This window comes from Rhipicephalus microplus, chromosome 2 (assembly GCF_043290135.1).
Source record: "Rhipicephalus microplus isolate Deutch F79 chromosome 2, USDA_Rmic, whole genome shotgun sequence".
NCBI lineage: Eukaryota > Metazoa > Arthropoda > Arachnida > Ixodida > Ixodidae > Rhipicephalus > Rhipicephalus microplus.
In genome coordinates, this window is record NC_134701.1 from 96,246,319 (window position 1) to 96,264,737 (window position 18,419).

The 18,419-nt window shown below is 44.0% G+C and overlaps 1 protein-coding gene across 1 annotated transcript; it reads left to right on the forward strand.

Moving 5' to 3' along the window:
- The first annotated feature begins 286 nt into the window (after window positions 1-286).
- LOC142790598 (uncharacterized) lies at window positions 287-17,634 on the forward strand. The gene is made up of 6 exons (XM_075885314.1): window positions 287-299; window positions 2,277-2,515; window positions 5,749-5,934; window positions 10,813-11,045; window positions 12,781-12,985; window positions 17,482-17,634. Exons 1-6 carry the CDS (start codon window positions 287-289, stop codon window positions 17,632-17,634), a joined length of 1,029 nt encoding a protein of 342 aa, XP_075741429.1.
- The last annotated feature ends 785 nt before the right edge of the window (window positions 17,635-18,419 follow it).

Here is an 18,419-nt window from a genome sequence, read left to right on the forward strand (position 1 = left end):
GGCACTTTTTTACTAGCAGACGCTGCTTGCGTCGGCTTTCCCAGGTTCTCGAGAGGGGAGGAGCGACAGTTTTGCAGGTGTCTTTTTGAGCCGGCAAAACACGCGAGCATGCGTAGTAAGGGTGTACGGAGGGACAACATTACACAGGCTAGTCAAAGAGCTGCTTGGCATTTAAAAATGGATGAAATAGGAGACACTCTGGCGAAAGCCGCTCTAGTGATCTGGTACTCTCAATTATTCCCACATCAGCACTCATAATTTATAACAGATTTAAAGGCGTGCGATAATGAAAGACTCAGGTAAGGCAGTTGATTGATGACTGATTTGTGAGGTTTAACGTCCAAAAACCACCATAATAATATGAGAGATGCCATAGTGGAAGGCTACGGAAATTTCGACCACCTGTGGTTCTTTAACGTGCGCCCAAATCTGAGCACACGGGCCTACAACATTTCCGCCTCCATCGGAAATGCAGCCGCCGCAGCCGGGATTAGTATTTCATCTAAACAAATGTTGACAAAATTTACTACTTGACGTAAGCCTTACTGTTCAACACGCAAAGAGAAGGTCACTTTCACAAAATTACTCCGTGGAGTTACAAAATAGGTTATTATATGCATAGGTCTGGCTTTTTTCGCTCTATGCTGATTTTGAAAGGACGAAAGAATCAAGAATTAGTTTTTACCCTGTAGCAACTTTAGTTTACTTATGAAAATTATCATAACAGTGGGATTTCAGCGAATTCGATGGAATTTCATTATTTATAATAATATTTTTGCGAGCCTTCTCATTAGGTCATTGTCGCCAGGATCTCTGTTCTACTGTGAAAGATTACCTTTTGAATCAGGGTGGTTTCGATCGCAAATTGCTTATTTGGTGTAATTAGTTTCTCCAAGTTAAATATTATATAAATCAGTAAATATACTATGTATGTGTGATTACTTCTGTCTAATTATGTCCTTCTTGGCGAATTCCCCAGAGTGGGTGTGAGTCATTCATATGGGGCATCATCCGCATCATCTCTACTAGGACGCTCCTTACGTCAGATCTAATCGTTCCACTAAAGACGAAGAGGTGAAGAACAATGGCTCCGCCACATGCATTAAAGCTATCTCAGAGCTGGCCAGTCGACGTTTCTACCGCGGGGAAAGTTCCAGGATGGCTACGCTACCTTATGGCTCACGTCACTTACGCGCAATCTTCGTCATCAAGCCACGAACCACGGGCTCCACTCAGTCCCGCTCCATCGGCGGGTGCCTCTCTGGCGAGTACATCTGCTTTGAGCAGCGAGGAAGAAACATTCAAAACCTGCGTTTCGTCATTAGGTAATGTGGAACTATCTCTGTCATAAAGCTCATCTGTACGAGTGTAGTAGCACATTGTACGCCCATGTCCAATCACCCAGCATCGACACCTGCTGCAACATCATTTATAGTCTTTCTGAAGAGTACGAGATTAGACAGAAACCCTTTAAAAAATCGCTCTGTTATGTAGTTATCGTACATACGCATCACCTCTAGCTTTCCCCACCACAACCTTCATCAATCTTTTTTTCGTGTTTTTTACTGCGCACAGGAGCAAGCCAGAGCACACTAGCTCATGCCTTCTAAGTTCTCATTCGCCCATACCTTTTAATACTTATCTTCATGTTTGTAATTAATATCTCGCTGTATACCAGGGACCGATGAATGAAAACACCAAGGTGGCGACTAGTTAGTTTGTATGCAGCGCTTTAGTGCTGAGAATAAGCTTGGTTGTATGAGAACACGTGCTGTTGGGCCCCACATTTCATTGTAATGAGGATTCTGAAAACATTAACCTAAAGCGGAAATTCGCATAACGTTGTCCGACATAGCCACGGGAAGAAGAGAGACGCGATTAGACACACAAAAGCATGTGTTCGAGTGTGTTTTCCTTACTCGTTTGTCTAAACAGCGTAACTGTGTTGCATTCTATGCCCCATGAGGAGAAAAAATGCTGTTATACAATAACTCTATTGTTATATAATATAGGTATTTCTGTTCACATTTATCGCTATGTGTCAGCTGCAACACGTCCTTTGTAAATATATTAAATGTTTAGAAACTAGAACTAAAAAGACGGGAACGTTTCCTTACTCTTTCTTTATGCCTCAATATATGTCACTGTAATTTCCTGTAAGACAACAAGCTTCTAGTATATGACCGTTATCCTTCGGTGTGTCTTTAATTAGAATGAGTTGTTATCGTCAGTGGTATTTTACAGTGATTTAAAATCATCCGCTATTTCTACCGCAGATGACGGTGAAAAACTGCATGGTGTATCTGAGGACACCGTTGCCTGGGCTCCCACCCTGGGTTGTTCATTGCTGGCCCTCTTCCTGACTGTCATCCTTGCTCTCGCGGCTGTGGCCACAACGCACGTTCACTACCGAGTTGGCACAGTTAGCCCACCAATCACAGCCGACTTCGAAGATGCGGGCGAGCTTCTTGGCGCAGCGGCGTTTCAGCCAAAGCACACTTCGAAAAGATACAAGGTAATGCGCTTACGTCGGCAGTTATTGTGATAAAATGATTGACTCATGAAACAATAAAGTTTGGACATGATAACTGGGAAGAAAACTAAATTTATTTGAACGCGTCGCATATTTTGTCAAGTGATTCCGACTGTCTCTATACCTGCGTGCAACTAATCACTGCCTAATCCTGAATACTGCACGATACCGTTGTCACGGTCAGCGGAGATCGAGCATATTTTTAAACTGCCTGGAGTGTAGGCTGATTCTTTCGTCAGTGAAGGATAGAATGGGCCCTAAATGGATAATACACTGACTTTCTATATCTAAATAGTCTGCTGGCTCGCTGTCGGCAATTATCATATTTATTAACGACACGTCGTACGTTCATTATCATCATCATCAGTTGGACGACTCCCACTGCAGGGCAAATGCTTCTCCCATGATACGCCAATCAACCCAGTCCTGTGCTTTATGTTGCCACGTTATTCCTGCGCACTTTTTAATTTCGTTGGTCCACCTAACATTCTGTCTTGGTTGTTCTGTGTTGAAGGGCAGTGACCCGGATCCACTATGACGAAGTGTCCTGCTAGCGCTGCGACAACAACATACATCCTTACCTGCGCGCACGTCACGCCACGGGCTTCAATCTACCTCGTAGATGCATGCTTGCTGCCACCTCTACAGTCGATTTTGTGCAGCCGATAAGACTACGAATCTTAAGTTGTGCAGCTATCAAGTACATAACGCGCACAATCGACATCTTGCTGTCAGCTGGTGCAGGGTCTAGGTATATACCCTTTCAAAATCTCTTTTGCTGATGTGCTTATAATATTTGTTTCAATGACGATCGTAATATAAGACTACATTTGTTTAGTAAAAGAAAAATACGTGGACAAAAGGTGCACACAGCGTCACGTGAGGATTAAGGTAATATCGTGATTATACTTGTCAAATTCCCAATAAAAGCTTCATATGTTTTCTGAAACAATCCGCTTTGATGTCAGCATTCTATAGTACCCATAACTTGCACTATACCTTGTATATATCGTGTAATACCATCATCATTATCTTTATCGCCACTGTTATTATTAATATTGTTTTAGCTTAAATGGTGTACTCTCATTTCTACTTGCGAACATCATGTCAATTTCTTATGCTTGTACGTTTTCGCTTTTTTTGTTCTGTTTTTGTTTTCCCTTTTTCCTTAAAAATTATCGTAGAGCCTAACTGTCATGTTCTCGAAGGATAGTTGGGGTAATGTAAATAGGCGAATAAATATGTCAAATTTCGCTTTACAACATGCTGTATTTCGATACTGCACTGCTTAAAGAGGTCCTGCAACACTTTTTTGAGCATGGTCCGAAAACGCTGCCGATCGGTAGTAGAGGCTCCCGACAAAACGTGAGCCAAATAATATAGAGCAGCACGTGGTCTGGAATTTACAATAAATTATCAAAGTCAGCTGAAAAGTGCCTTTTATTTTTTCAACAAATCACGTAATATGCCCCCAAATGACACGTAGTAAGCTCACCTATCAGCCATTGGCTGATTTTAACATGGGGCGCTCACTCGTTACAGAGAGTGCCGCGGGAGGCCGCTACTTGTCCACGCGTGTGCGCACGATCACACTGAAAAGCCGTGCATTCGAAGAAAAACAAGAAAAAAGTTCTCAAGGTTACAAGGTGCACGTGACGTTTTTCTGTGGCACTGCCATCATTTCCTGCTTAGCTTGCAGCGCTTCCGTCGGAACGAGAGAAGAGAGAATGCAATAACAGCATGCGACAAACCTTTGTAACTCCACTCGCACTGGATGGATTCTTAAACTTTTTTGCGGCGTTGAATTCGTGAGAAAATAAGTTCTTCCAGTGAATTCATTGCATGAAAAAAGTATTTCAGGGCCTCTGATATATCAAACCTAAAACTTTCTGGTTATTCGTGGTTAGCATTATTAAAGTAGTAAATAAAAATCTAATCTTTTTGTAATAACTGCGATTGTTATCGCTCAGCGATATAGTAATCCTAATCTTATAAGGCGGAAATTCCAGGCTGACACTGTATTTTTACTGGAAAATTACGTGGACGCATAGACAGAATCTACTTGCTCTCATGGTCAATTTAATGGATGCTGTTGCTTTTGTGTATTCTCATCGGTTGTTTACACAGGTTTTCATACGTTTATGCATGGGCTGTTTCTTGGGTGATGCCACGCATAGCTATAACATATAAATTCTGGGTATGTGAATAAAACTTGAGTTGATAGTTATAACTTATGTTTCGTGTTGCCTTTTTTGTGTGCATTCGTTTTACTTTGTAGCACCATTTCAGTAGCACGATGTAGTCACGCAGCATATATCCTAATAAAGTATAGTTATTGATGGTAATATCTTCATATTTACAATGGCTTCAAAAAACTAACGCAGTTACAATCAGTCTATTTGAAAGTATATGATAACACCAGAAAGAAGTACTGCTGTAACGGCTCAGCGTTTGGAAGAAAGAAAGCGTAGCGTTAAGTATTTAACAGTGTTCGTATAGCTATTATAAGCTAACTATCGTGTGAGATGTGTGCAGTGCACAGTATCACAACGAAAGCCATATTTCCCTGTGCAGTAAGCCAAACACTTTTTTTGATTCATGTGTAAATATTACACTAAGATGCACGTTGAAATTACTGTCTTCTAATTATTTGACTAGCTCAAACTTGGTCAAGCGAAAATCTTTGCATGATCTCAGAGGACATCAGCAACAGTATCACCACCCTTCCATAAACGATCAATGGTGATTTTGTATCCACAACGGCTTCAGGTGAAATACTACACAAGAGTCTGCAAATATCCGGCGCTATCCGCGTCGTGTGTATGATGTTGTTGGATTTTCACATGAACTAAACAGAGCGTAGACGTTGCTCACCGAACACTACAGATCTAAACCTCTCAGGGTTCGTTCTTTTTTTATCACTCTGCCATCTATGAAATCGCCTTACTTTACAGTATTTTGTTATGTTTATGTATTATATTTATTGTCTAGGGTAGAACGTCGCCAGAGGCTCGCAAAGATCGAATGACAGCGAGATGTCGTGATAGTCTTGAAGGAAAAGTGGTTATACACAAGCAGGCAGTAGTTTTACTGTCAGGTTCCATTATGAGAGGTGGCACATGGCTGTAGGATGTGTTAAAGAAGCTTAGCGTGCATGAAATATAGTTTCGAATTGTATAAGGAGGCATATCAACATTCCACTTGAAATTCACCAGGACGTGCCGGTTGCTGCCATGACGACGTTGGCTCCGTCGTCATTGCGGAGAGCAACCAAGATGATGTTACGAACACCCAGCAAAAGCCTCCAGCACGCGCCTGAAATCCACAATGCCACATCTGGATCTCTTACGACATTGTTCTCAGCGGGGACGACGGCAAAGAAACAGCGTAATAAGCACAAGGTAGTAATCTGTCTGATTTGTTGCACCTGCTGTTTTACCCGATTCATTACTGCTAAGGCCGCTGACCAGTGAAGCTGTAGCACAGAATACTGGGTCATACAAGCTACCACGTACTTTATTTCATTCATTCAGAACAGGTTATATTTTATTCAGTATACCGATTCAGTTGTTGAGTTGTGAGTAACCATGTTAGTATTGAAGTCAAGTGTAAATTGGACGGCTTGTTTTTTTCGTTAGACACAACACAATATTAATGAGAACTCGCAGACAATAATGCGAAGTAAAGTATAGGGGACGTTATTGCACGTAATTGTGTAATGTAGATGGGAAGAAAAAAAGAGGACGAAAGGATAACTTGCAACCAGGAGGGAGCAAACCTGCTACATTTGAATAACGTGTCCGATGCCCCACCACTGGGCTACGGTGGCAGTCATCTACCCGGTTCACATTATGGGGTAGAAATGTGCATTTAAACGTGTCATCGTTAGTCAGCGCCGCCTGTTGTTACATTATTGGGAGTCGTGAAAATGTTAGCCGTGCTCGTATGCTCAGGCGTACGATCACTGCGGAGAGCGTTTCTTCTTCGTGGACAGGTGATGCACCAGAACGCATACACCAACAGTCTGTGAAAAAACAAACAAACGGCATATCCACGATGTCACTGATGGTGACTAGGGCGAAGCATCTGTCCGTCCGCCTGTCTGTCTGTGGGTCCATCCATCCGTCCGTCCATGCATCAGCTCATTTTTTCGACCGTCCACCTGTCTGCCCGTCCATCTGTTCGTCCGTCCATCTATCTGTGTGGCTATCTGTGTGTCTGTCTGATACTGCCGGTTACGCCTGATGCAGGACAAGGTTAGACTAGCTTCGCCCCTAAAAGCTATGGGAGGGACGTCGTTTATCATGAGGCGTAAAATCTCTTAGCCTAAGGGTAGAGTAATCTTGTTCATTCTTGTGTTTTCTTTTACGGTGTTTGTTCAATGAAAAGTTTTCAGTGTTTTCTTTTACGGTGTTTGTTCAATGAAAAGTTTTCAATGACCGATGTCGGCAGAGTACTTGGGCACGTTTGAGGTTTAAGTGGAAATGCTGCGTAGGACTTGAGCGCGTTGTGGTTTTATATGAGATATGATGCATCGCCGAATTCGAGCCCGGCAAAAGTTTTTCGGGTAAGAGCTGGATGAATCTAGGAGCATGGTCGATGGCCCTTCGAAGGCCATTTGAGCTTCTTTGTTTGCCTAGAGGGCAGGCACGAGTTGGGAATGCTGGCGATGTCAACTATAAAGCACTGCAGCACTACCTTACCGTCAAAATGTGCTCATATTATCTTAACAAGTTCGACTTATGTCACTGTGTGGTTTATCCTGTTCCCTTGCACAGTCACTTCCTCTCGGTTGAAAAAATCAAAACATATTCACGGAGTGAGTGATGATGAGTAAGGCGAAGCGTTCGTCAATGTGTCCGTGCTTCAGTCCATCCGTCCGTGCGTCCGTTCATGCGTCTGTCTGTCTTCCTGTTCACCCGTCTGTACCTTTGACCATTCATCTGTCCGTGCGTCTGTCTGTCCGTCCGTTCGTTCATCTGTCTGTCTGTCTGTCTGTCTGTCTGTCTGTCTGTCTGTCTGTCTGTCTGTCTGTCTGTCTGTCTGTCTGTCTGTCTGTCTGTCTGTCTGTCCGAGCGTCCGTCTGTCTGTCTATCCGTTCGTCCGTCTGTACATTCGTTTGTCATTGCGGCCCTCTGTTCATTTAGTGAACACTTTAAGTATCGCCATCTCGCATCTTTTCATTATATATTCGTCATATACTAGCACCGCCGTCCAGCGGACATTCTAAGGACTAAACGAGAGGTGGCTACTACTACGACGACGACATGGGACATACGACCCACGTCGTAAAGAGCTTCGCCCCTAAAACAACTACAGATTTCACAGTCATTGAGCACACCGTAATCTCCCCAAGGAAACCGTATGCAAGTTTATATTGAAAGGCAAGTCGCTGTTGCCATGAGGACCCACAATTAGGCCATGTGACCTAAATATGTGAGAATGGACAAAATCTCAAGTCTAATGACGTAGCTTTGTTGGCTTGCATTTTCAATGCACAACGTCGTTCTTTGGGCTTGTCTGCCTCGGGCGCTCGGTTCTTACCAGGGCCACCGTGGAAGGCCACGACTTTTGCGCACATGCGCGCGCGATTGTATGGAAACCTGTGTGTTCAAGGACAAAATGACAAAATGATTAAGGTCAGGACGCACGTAGTATGTGCTTTATTATCCCGTGCCACCCCTCTCTGTTGAGCTCCGAGTGCTTTCGTAGGGACAATAGAAGAGAGAATTCAATTTTAGCGCGTGACAAATCTGTAACTCGGCTCGTACTAGACGGATTCTCAAAATTTTTGCGATGGTGAAAATGTGAGACACTAAGCTCTTTTAGTGAATGCGTTCAATGGCTACTTATAAAAGTGGCGCAGCGCCGTTGTAAGTAACGCTCCTGATAGCTGAAATGCTCAGCTAATTGAAAATAATATTTATTAAGCTAAAAGGCACAATACCAAAACCGAAATAAATCAGGGTGCACTGTCTACACGATGTACTATTTTGCAAAAACCGGAAATCCTACAAGGCGTGCCGGTCCCGCCAGCCCAGAGTACGGAAGCTGCGAAAAGCAGATGTTCAGCGAGTAGGCGACCACACTGCACCGTGTGTGTGACTGATTGTGCTACATGCACAAGATCCTCGGAGCTGTCGGGCAATGACAACTACGATTTGGACACATTTGGATGACAACAAGCATCGCTGTTTCTATGAACCAGAATAGATTTTCGTATCTACTTGTCTGGTTGTGCATTACAGCGCCTCATTGCACCACCTCTGTAGCTCTTCTAAGTTTATGGCTGCCCCGATGCGCTAAAATTCTCACGCTAAGGCGTTTGTCGTCTAACACTTTTTAATCGTCACGGAAAGAGGGCATGAGTTTGTAGAACGCTGTATGGCATCGATAAGATCGATTGTTAATATCTGCCAAGTACGCACATTTTTCACATACGTTGCTGAGCTAACTATATACAGACAGACGTCACAGTGTGCCCCGCATTTCTTGTGAAAAGCGTTTCAGTGTGCTCAGGTGGGCTCATTCGCACTCTCTACTAGACGCAGTATTACCGTATTTTCCGTGTGGTTAACCGGCAGTGTTAGCTAGAACACCCTACCATCGAGACGAAGTGTAATCATCAGCTGCAAGTGTTTGCTGTTATAGTAAATGTACAACGAATACTCTTCGGCCCAGAAAGCAGTGCCACTTGCCAAGCATCGCACGCCCACCCAACACCACCTAAATGAGTTCCTTATCTAGGTGGTGTTGGCCCACCCCATTTGGAAAAAGAAGCCGCAGGCTCAACAAAGAAAGCGCAGGCTAAATGTACGCGATCGACAGCAAACAGATACTACAGTGGCACCTAAGTTCCGTCAATTTCGTCACCTTGCGAAAATTGACGTAAGACGCACAGTGTTGCCAATAATTCTGGCAAGCCTGGTGGGTGTTTGAAATGTTCTGCAAAATTGGATATGAATACAATGTGCGATATTTTCAAGCCTGTACTTTGATGTTTATGCTGGAAATGTACAAATGAACGTTCTCCATGAATTTATGCGATACTCATTGTCCCTAAAAATTGTTGTGATTGGCTTTTGATGATAGTATTTGAAGTTAACGGCTAGAACGCATTATATACTTCTGTTTATACATGTATATTCGAGTAGGCCGGCTATCAAGAGCTGGAATTGTTATACTTCCCTGCGTATTAGCTCCAAACCCTCGCGGAGCACTTCCAATAGCTTTATTCAGTGCTGATTACTCAAGACCCCTTCCTATAGGTTTGTCGCAAGCCAGTTCTACTCCACTTCTGAAGTCGTACACTAGGTGCTAGAGCATAGAGGTGAGGTACTGTATTGAGCATTGTTTTTCAAGTGACATTTTCCTCCATGACTGTCTTCAGCCACTCTATCAACTTACGAGTATAATCACGTTATGTCCGACCTATTGCGGTATTTAAAAGAATATCCGAAACATCTTGTTTCAGCGCGCAGACTTTCCAATTAATTTGAGCTGACAAGCGCAACGCACGTCTTCGAGTACTATCCACCCTCGCAACCCTGCACTACCCTGGGTCATTTCCCGCGCTTGGTTGAAGGTAGTCGCCTTTGTACTGCACTCGCAATGTAACACACGACCAACTGAACGATAATATAACTTCTTTACTTTATACAGAACCTCTAGATTGACACCGTTAGCGATCGGGAAAAAATGGCAGCTCCCACGTACAGTAGAAATCGATGATATGCAAAGCACGAATGAGGAAGGTAGATATGGGTTTTTGAAATCAGCACATCGGCATGAAGTGGGCGTAAATCATGCCGTAGATGATTTCCATGTCAGGATTATCATCTTTGGACGTGTTGGGCCTTTGTTGTCTATTCACGTCACGTGATACCGAATTGGTATATGTGGAGCTTGCCAAACGGCCGTGAGCACGCTAAGAGTGTAGCATGTAGACATGTTTTACATGACACGCATGCCGTGATTATTATTGGACGTGTCATGTGAAACCAAATTTGGTATACGTGGAGCTAGCGAAACGGCCGTGAATACGCTATGTGCGGAGCATGTTGTCATGTTTTACATGACATGCATATCGTGATTATCATGTTTAGACGTGCCATCTTTCTTCTCTGTCCATTCACGTCACGTAATACCAAATGTGGTATATGTAGAGCTATGTATAAGTGCTTCCCCAATAGAATATCCAAAACAAGTGGAGAATACAGAATACTCTTGCAGATCATCAATAATTCCGGCTCAGTGAGTTTCTATTTGTTTTTTTTCAGACACGGCACACATGCGCCGAAGTGTTCTACACGCACTGCCTCAGAACACCAGTCGAGTTCCACTACGACCTGAGCAGCCAGGAATGCGTTGCGACGGACGGACGCGAAGAGCAGCTGTGCGCACGCGGAGCGAACCGCTTCACTTCAGAGGCCAGCTGCACGCGCTCATGCGTGCGTACCCGCCACCCAGAACAGAGGTGTTTCGCGACACCAGTTTTCTCCGTATGCGACAGGTACTAGACTATATCTTAGACTTCTCATCAGGCTGGTGATGTACGTTCCTTGTGGCTCCTCTTTTTTCAGTGTCAATAACCACGGTGTGCCCCGCCATGGTGGTCTAGGGGATAAGGTACTCGCTGCTGACCCGCAGGTCGCGGGATGGATTCCCGGCTGCGGCGGCTGCATTTCCGATGGAGAGGGAAATGTTGTAGGCCCATGTGCAGATATTTGAGTGCATGTTAAAAAACCCCAGGTGGTCGAAATTTCCGGAGCCCTCAACTAGAGCGTCTCTCATAACTATATGGTGGTTTTGGGACGTTAAACCCCACATGACAATGAGAACCATGGTATGGGAGTGGGCTAGTTGGTATATCTTGTTTTTTTACAGCTGAAGCGCAAAAAGTTATACCATGGGCTAAGGGAATAACGAGGACAAGCGCTATAACCACAACCGTTAACACAGCGCAAAGTACCGGATGTCAGTGCACTTCAGCGATGGCCGCCGTTGCTGGCCTCTCCTTTTCAGACAGCACAGAAGGTACAAGGACCAGGCATTGAGTGCAACTCTCTTTTACTTTAACTATTCATGCTGTCTGGTTAACCTTCCCGCCTTCTCCCTTTTGTAGTCCTACCTTCGGTTGTTTGTTGACAATGTGTGTCCTGCGTCATTGGATAATAGGTTCTTCTGTCATAACTTCGTAACAAAAACGTTTAGTTAGAATTATTAAGGCCCACTTTAACTGGACGTATTTACTTGAAAGATATGGAATGCTCGCTCATAATCATGATGACAGGGGCGTTAAAATTACGTTAGCATATACGGAATGGTTGCTGACAGTGGGGATGACAGTGGTATTAGGTGCATAAATTCAGCATAAATCACCACATTGAAGCTCTTTCAGTTTATTATGTATATAAAAGCAGACCTATCACGTCAAGAACGATAATTCGAATGTTGCTCATGAATAAGCTTGGTTCATACTCGTCTAGCAATAACACACGTATATGTTTGAAGATGAAAAGAACGCCGCAGCTGATACAAGTACACTGCTACGTAGCCGGTAAGTCCAGCGTTCGTGTCATCAAGTGAGGTTTTCGCTGATCTCGTGTTATAATGTTAGAGGAAGTTTCAACCGCCATTGTAGAGTTTTCGCTGATTAGCCTAGGGTTTTAACTTAGTGTTAGACCCCCAATTTGTGAACTCGAGCTCTCCGCTCTAAAGCAAACCCTATTCAGTGCTTGAATTAATTGGGATGCCGAAGATCTCAGGTACCTGGCGACGTGCATATACTTCTACAGACAAACGTACATGCCCGAGTTTCGCACATGTGAGCTGTGCCCCCCCCCCCCCCTAGTCATAAGAAAAGGCTAGGCGCTAGGTCCTCCATACATCGACCAAATAGATAGGAGGAGCGGAAAGTCTGCACAACGACGCAGCTCCCTCCCTCCCTCTGAGAAGGAACGCTGTACATGCCTCTGATCTCAACAGCCACTTTAGCAGCAGCGTATTGCTGTGTATTCTACTACCTAGCTAAAAGAACAGTGTATGAGTATGAGACACGTTAGCTGATATTACAGGCATGCTAAACCTGGAGGAAGATGCAAATACTTACTCTGTTCTAACATTACTACCGCCAAGATGTAGTTATTGAAAATTTTACAATATTCCAGCTGAATTCATTGCCACTGCGAATAGCAGATTGTTATGCTGATAAACCTTGTTCCTACGTGTTTTTTTTGTACTTGCAGGCGCGATGTGAAGGGACCCCAGTGGAACTTCGACGGCAGAGAGTGCCGGCGCTGGCACTTCCCTCGAGGCCAGTGTCCACCAGCTGCCTCTACAGGGCAGGACATGAGGCAGATAGCGCTGTTGTACGCGTCGTACGAGGAGTGCTTCGAAACGTGTGTGCAACCTGGACAGCACCGGCCGGACACGGTCAACGGGTCATCCCGTGTGAGCACCATCTGCCACGAAGCTTTGTAAGCATTTCTAGACTTCCCGGGCAATCCTCACCATTTTTTTGCAAAAAAATATACGTAGGCGTGGTGCTGCGGGCTTCATGTTTCAATTTAAAAACTTAGATGTCTTTTGTATACGCATGCCGCTAAGCATGTCCTGTACTTTGACTGAACATGTATCAAAACAGAAAATATTGTAGGCCTAAAGAAATTCTGGAATGCAGGAATGGTTCAATTCTGGCAAATGCAAGGTAATAACACGCTTACTATACATTCGTGCGTTGTGCATAGCATCACAGGCCCCTTTAGCAAAATCATATTAACTGAATAAGTTCAAGGAATAGCCTCCAAGTCTAACGCATGTGTGTAATATTCTGCATGGCATTGAGAAAACTTTTAAAGGTTCAGCAAAAAGCCGATGTTCGCGATTCAGCGCAGCGTTTGCGTTGAATTCGATCGTCCACATTTGATGTAGTGGGAGCGTGTCTGACTCTCAGCACCGACTCACTGCTTTCTTCGAAAGGGTAGAAGAGGACGCACGTCAGAAGCTCTGCAAGTTGTGATCCCATCTCACAAGGTGATCCCGTAAGGTCTTCGAAGGCCCCTTTGTGCACCATAACCTCCTACAGCTTTGGTAAAAAAGTCGAGCCTTATCCAAACTTCCGTAGGAGGTGGAGAATTGCTGCCGGCGTGTAATTATTCGTATAATAGGTACACGAGGGCTTCAGCCTCAATATACGGCATGTAGAGAGGAAGATTATGTGCCACATTTGGTCTCGCCTTTAGCGAGAGGAGCCGAGCGTGAGCTGTGTCGCCGAGTGCTGTGATTCCTGGGTCCGGTGCTGCCACCCGCTTTCCGCATCAATAGACCTGCTGTGCAAGTACTACTTACGCCAATAAACGCCGTTTCAGGCAGAACAAAGTACATTATCACCCTAGAGGGCACCCACTCTCACAGCTATTCGCGACAAGGTATCGTCAGACCCCAAAAAAGAGGTAATTCTCACTTTTTCCAAGTTTTTCACAGCCATTTCACATTGCGAATTGTGACGGACAGTTGACTATCAACAAAAATCTCACTTTTTGACACTCTGTGAATGCGCTGTACAGGAATGGCAATCCAAGAAACACGGAGATACTCGGTAGCCTTTGCATCAAGCAACAACTTCAGACATATTTGAGCGACAGGTCTGACTACCATTTATATTATGTTGCCAGCCGTGGTTAAGCAGTGGTTATGCTTCTCGAGCTGCAACGCGAAGGTTGCGGGATTGACCACTGCCTCGGTAGTCACATTTCGATGGAGACGAATTGCCGGAAGCCCATGCACAGTGCAGTGCGAGTGCACGTTAGTGTACACCAGATAAAGGAAATTTGCGGTGCCCTCCAATACGACTTCTCTCGTAATCACATCGTGGTTTTGGGACGCGATAACTAAATAATAGTATTATTAGTTGTTTGGTGAATCATCCCTCGAAAGAAACAGCGCCATTGTTGGTAGTATCTCATTCTATGAAGGGCGTGTTTTAGGCTACAATGAAATCATAGTTGAAATCTGTGAATTGATTAAGAACTGCAGTGACTCTCTGGCGGCTTTTGCAATCCCTAGTTCTTCCAAGAGCCTGCTTGTTGTGTACGTCAGCTCGGAATATAAGTAACTACCGAGTTTAGCCGGCCGATACCACGATTGAATATTGCGCCCACTCTTGTGGGAAAACTACTACTGTCGTTTTAAGGTACACCTTAATCTGAATGCCTGACATGCTCCTCAGTGGCTCAGTGGTTAACCTTGATGCACTGGTCACAAAAAAGTCGTCTTGACGTGCGTACCGATGCAAAAAATGCACTGCGTTCAGGATTAGGTAGTGCTCCTGTGCGATGGCAAGGCGCTAAAATTCCAGCTTTGTTTACCATTGCATATCTTCTGGTCCTGCTACCCAAATCTGTTCTTCGTTGTCAAATGCTATATCGGCTTTCAACAATTTGTTGTTTTTTGTTTTATTTTCTATACTTTCTAGTTTCCTATATGATCTTCAACTCGGGACGTTTTGCTTTTGTTTCACTATCTTTTTTATATTCAGTCTACTACAGTTGAGGTCAGACCACAATTTCAAGTGGCCATTACACTAAGTAAATATTCTCGATTGATTGTACACGAACGCTAAGCAATGGGGGACATACTGAGTCTGCGTGAAACTAAGCAGGCTCTTCCAGTGTGTAGTGTTCACCAACACCATACGCATGCCCCTGAGCTATGCTGTATAATAGCTAGTGTAGTTTAACGCAAGTCCCTCGCGATTCCTCTTCTCTCATACTCTGTAGCATCAAAAGAAGTCCTTTCACTATCGTTGTGTTAATAAGAAGAAAGACCTGAGTCTGCGATCAGGAGTGCTTGATGTCACAATGCTGGCGTGATTTCGAGCACGAAGCAATTAGCTCATGTAGTCAAAAACATCTACGAAAGTTCGTCTGGTTAGGTATCATAACGAGGATGAAGGTCCAGGTAATGGCCAAGTCAAGGTGAAAAAACAAACAAACACGAAGACGTTTCCGGACCCATACGGGTTCCTTGTTTTCACTCTAGATATTAGAGTAAACAAAGGAGCCGTCCACTGCCCAATGTCACGTGCTCAAAACACAGCATAGATGAAACGGTATGCCATTCCGATTGAGAACCAGAACTCGATACCTGCACTGAATCGCCAAACAGACGCAGCTTGCACGCAGTCATTCGTACATGGTTGGCCTAAGGAATGAAAGACGCCTGCCTGCCCTGCAAACCCCTTCCTTTCTCACGCCCCCAACATTCAAAATAACATTGTCCACAACAATCCTGACACTGCATATTTTCACACACTGCAGTTAATCACCGATTTTCCTACTGTCTGCTTACTATGCCTATTACAAAATTGCTTCCCGCGGCAAGTTAGGCTTTCAATAGAATGATGTCTGACAAGTTCAAAAACAACTGCTGCTAAGTATTGCCTTAAAACTAGCCTCGTGCAAAACCTCCCATGGGGCAATGCAAGTGTGGTTATGCCATCGTATAGTTTTGTGTGGCGCTTGTGTTGTTAAAGTGCGCTATAGATGAGAACGCTTAAGTGCTCTACAATTAGGTGTACGACTGATAGAAAAATTCTGACCACTACAAATACAAACTTTTGCAAATGTCTTCACTGATAGGTATTTACATACATGCCAGACAAGCGATATTTCACAGCTTCGAGTACAGGTTAGCGTTCAATGTTTTTTCATCGAACAGCCAGGGATTTTGAGTAGAAAAAAAAGGTTCTTCGAAGTTGTCTGGTCTATACGCTTATGGGTACATTGGAAATAAGTGGGTAAATGTTTCCGCTGTAGAGGTACGAAGATGACGCCGTCATGTCCCGGCAATGTAATGCATACAGTCTAATTTGCTGGAACACGCAGCCTATCTTTTAATCAACTAAAGTTCATTGCCTTTAAAATATATTCATCTTTAGTCCAACGTCCGTGCGCGAGTCATGTCCGCTAAAGGTTTGATCGATATCGTCGAAGTACAAGCAACACTATAGCTATTTGTCCTGTCCGGCTGTAGTGGCTTCGTTAATAAAACACTTTCTTGATATGTTTGATAATATTCCGATCACCTGGCTCGCGCTTTCTCCAAGGTCTGCCAGAACATGCACCGAGGACCAACTGCGGTATCCGTACTTCGCAGCTGCGGGCCGACGCGAAGGAGGTGGCGGTCGGCTGTGGTGCCTGCCCGTCGCCTCGGCGTTCCCCCTGCCTGGTCACCGCTGCCTTCTGGGAAGCAATCGCTTCGAAACACGGACGTTGTGCCAAGGGGCTTGCGCTGACAGCGAAGTGTAGAAGTCGTTGCACACGGGCTCTGCTTGTTTTTGTACGAGCTTTAGGCAGCGAAGATTAGAATATGTATCGAGATAAATGAGCCTGATGTCATGAAGTAATTTGATAAAAGATTCGCATATGTGTTTATGACATTTATTAACTGCAATATATTTATTCTTTGTAGGCGATGACAAAAGGAGTGGTGCTCAATGAAAAATTACAGCATATCCACGGAGTGAATGATGAAGGGTTGGGTGAGGCGTCCTTCAATCCATGAGTCTGTCCATGCGTCCGTACGTACATCTCCATGTATGTATGTATGTATGTATGTATGTATGTATGTATGTATGTATGTATGTATGTATGTATGTATGTATGTATGTATGTATGTATGTATGTATGTATGTATGTATGTGTGTGTGTGTGTGTGTGTGTGTGTGTGTGTGTGTGTGTGTGTGTGTGTGTGTGTGTATGTATGTATGTATGTATGTATGTATGTATGTATGTATGTATGTATGTATGTATGTATGTATGTATGTATGTATGTATGTATGTATGTATGTCAACTATACCAAATCATCAACTACACGAAAACCACTAACGCCATCTGATGATGATATGTTACGGGGTTGCAGACTTCTGTGCAAAATGCATTTACAGAGAAAAAAAAACACAGGCAAGAGTCACAATGGCTCATACGAACACTCGCGCACCTGTCAGCTGCTTGTGTCCTTCCTCTTCATTTACTACATCTCCGTATCAGGACCCCCGAGCATTGGAGCGCCGTCTCAGCTCGAGACCGGAGAAGTGTGACAGGAGAAGGTTTTCATGCGCGAAACATGGACAATGTCAACAAGTTACGAACTTGATGTATTGGAGTGCAATGGTACTGTCTCGTAGTTGACGTCGCTAACTTGACGAAGACTAGGTAGGGTCCTGCGTATCGGGACAAACGTTTTTCGGAGAGACCTACACTACAGTAAAAGAATAGTAAGGACACAAGCAGCTGACAGGCGCGCGAGTGTCGTTCCTCTTGCTTTACTTCATCTCCGTAACAATATTTGCAAAATCATATACACACAAGGCCATCTATTGTATGACAAGGGAGACTACCAGGCACACCAGAGGGACGGGAGATTGCCCTAGACCATGAGAAGCTTCGGTCATAAAACCTATTTAGCATTTTGTAATTAGCCTAAATTGTTCAAATTCATTTCATTTAGATTCTTTGATAGTGACGACCAGTGACCGTGCGCTGCTTTACAAGTAAACATGAACCAGGAACGAAATCATGAGTGCAGTTGTCACGATGTACTACTTGAAGGCTATTCGAGTGCAGTTGTATTACAAAACTGCAATATATAACGTATGAAAAAACAATCATTTAAATAAATCGGCTGCTGTACCTCCTGCGATGCATGCTTGCAAATATTGCTCAAGACACCTCTCGCAGGGACCGCCAGCATAGCATGTAAGTGAATTGATGTCATCTTGTTGGTATATGTTCCTTAACAATTCGCTTATCTTAAGTGCCTAACAAATGTTAGTTACATTTCACTGTTGTATAAAGCTGTATTAGAGCTATATGCGACAGCGAC